Genomic DNA, 2,729 nt, shown 5'->3' on the forward strand with positions numbered 1-2,729 from the left:
TCGCCAGAGAGAGAAAAAGAGTTTGGTAGTGATGATGAAGGAATTTGTGCCACTGCTGCTAGTTATGGAGAGAGACTTTGCTGTAGCTTTCGTCGTCAACCACTAGAGAAGGAAAAGAGAGAAAGTAAAAAGATAGCGTTGTTAAGGACTCCTCGGCTATCGTCACCGTCATTGTTGCAGCTTGTTGTCACCGGAAAAGATTGTTAGAGTGTAATGTCAGGTTCTAGAACTTTAAAATTATTCTTCTTGAGGAGAAAGAGATGGAGATCTATTCTTTTTCAGATATGTTCTTCTTGATTCTTCAAATCTATTTTGGAAAATTTTAAATTATTTTTTTATAATTTTTTTGCTCAGAATAAACTTGTTTTTTTTATTAATGAAATGATGATTTTAAAAATAATTTTAATGTTGAAGATGATTTTGAAAAAAAAAATACAATTTTTATTTTAATCCCAAATTTCATAAACTAAAATAGTATTTATTTCCGTAATATAATAACTAGATCAATTGGTCAAACTAAGTTGAATACAAATAATAATTCCAAAATATTTTGTGAGAATTCAAATTTTGTATTTTCATAAATCTTACATACAAATTTTATAGAATATTCGCTATAAGTAGTATATGTTTTTTTTTTATTGGATATGTAAGTGTCTACCAAAAAAATATAACATATGAAGTACTAAAATCAGCAAAAAAAATAAAAAAATAATTTTGAGAGAGATCAATTATTAATAACAAAACTTGACAGTAAAATTAGCAACGCAACTATTAATTGGAAAAATGGAACACAAAAGATCAAAGAAAAAAAAGGAGACACAACAAAAATTATTAACAAAATTGATAGCAACGACAGAGGAAACGACAACACTGACGAACACAGAAAGAGAGAGAACTCAAACAGAGAAGAGGAGATGTGGTGGTTGTGGAGCCTGCGAGGGCTACAGCTGCTGCAGGCTACTAAGTTGGGGGACTACGCCGCTAAGGTTCTTTTCTTTATTCTTCTTTCAATTTTCAACGAGGAGGGGAGATAGGGGGACAAAAAGTTGAAACGGCATCGTTTTAGAAGAGTTATCAAATCGGAAGACTTTTAAAAATCTGGTTAGTTCCTTTAGTACACTAGTTAACTGCTAATTTAATCGATTTTTTAACTGATTTTTGCCAAACGAACTTTTAAATTAATCGAATCGTTCTAGTGACCGATTTTTGGTTAATTCGATTAAACTGATATGTTCGATTTTCAAAAATATGATATTTAATCACTGAAATATGATTGGATTTATGTTCTGTTACATAGAAATGAAAATATATCATAGATATTAGACATTTTTATACTCTAAGCTTCATTTAAATCTCATGTTCAGGATGGATTTAACATTATTCTTTGTTGATTCTTTTAATGGTTTCCGTTGTTTTTTAAGGTGTTCCCCCAAAGGATTAAATTTCTTATTTTGAGTTTTGACATACAAAATATGAGTAATTGCTCAAATTAGTCTCTAAAATTTTTAAAAGTAGATATTTTAGTTTTTTAAAAAAATTAATACATAAAAATAATTCTAAAATTTTATTTTGGTAGACAAATTAGTTTTAAGTTTTTTTTTGGCAGAGTAATTATCTAAATTAATCCTAAAAAAATTTTAAAAATAGATATTTTAGTGTTAAAAAAATTAATACACAAATTAATTCCAATATTTTTTTCTATCAGACAGAACAGTTTTAATTTGGTGATCAAGTTGAGATTCAAGTAAAAATAAAAGAATAACTTTGATTATACCTAATTCTTAGTTATTACACTAAGCTAAATTATATTAAATACAAAAATATCAAATAATTTTAATTTTGAGTTTTTTATAGAATAATCTCTAATAACTTTATTAAATAATTTTTTTTTACCAAAGATAAGAAGACTATTTAATGAATAAATTTATTATTATTTTTATCTAAAAACGTGTAAAAAATTAGGGGATAGTATTGTACAATTAATAATAACTATATTTTATTTTGTTTTTTTATGTGGTGTAATTGATACTAATAAATGTCAGTGAATGAAAATTTGGTGATGATAATTATATGAGCATATCTACTTATAATAAAATTAACTTGGATTGTTCGAGTGATCAATTCATTCGTCCGCTTAAACAAGTGTTGGGAGTTTGAATTCACTCTTAAATATAGTTCAGATCAGTAACAGATTAGTCCTTGACTAATTAATGTTTAAAAACTGATTTTAGATAATTACTCTATCAAAAAATAAACTGTAATTAATTTTCTCTGCTGAAATAAAATTTTAGAAATATTTTTGTGTATTAATTTTTTAAAAAAACTAAAATATTCATTTTTAAAATATTTGAGTACTAATTTTGGTGATTATTGGACAATATCAATTCGGTGATTCTGTTTGCCAAATTGGACACTAGCCGTTGTGGGTTTGGTACCTGCAACGTTCAAATTATTTTTGAAAACCAAATACCAAAATTATGTGTCGTAGATTCGACGTCGTTTCGTGAATCCGCACAACCTTTTTAAACCAAACTCTTTCAACAACACAACAAAACATCTTCTTCTTCTTCCTCTGATTTCTCTCTGTCTCTTCATCTTCTTTTCTGTTTCTGCGAAACCCTAATTTTGATTGGTATACATCAATATTCAATACAATCGTACAATACTATTACGATCGCTATGGCCAACGTTAATGTTCACTCTGAAGCTGCTCAAGATAACAACATTGC

General features: G+C 27.3%; 1 protein-coding gene across 1 annotated transcript in view; it reads left to right on the plus strand.

Moving 5' to 3' along the window:
- Positions 1–2,546: 2,546 nt before the first annotated feature.
- Positions 2,547–2,729, plus strand: part of LOC107488359 (ubiquitin-conjugating enzyme E2 20) — a gene marked incomplete in the record, with an annotated part of 1,485 nt that continues 1,302 nt past the window's right edge. The window contains 1 exon segment of the mRNA XM_016109088.3: positions 2,547–2,729. Coding sequence (XP_015964574.1) covers positions 2,680–2,729 — 50 coding nt within the window.

This window comes from Arachis duranensis, chromosome 5 (genome assembly GCF_000817695.3).
Source record: "Arachis duranensis cultivar V14167 chromosome 5, aradu.V14167.gnm2.J7QH, whole genome shotgun sequence".
NCBI lineage: Eukaryota > Viridiplantae > Streptophyta > Magnoliopsida > Fabales > Fabaceae > Arachis > Arachis duranensis.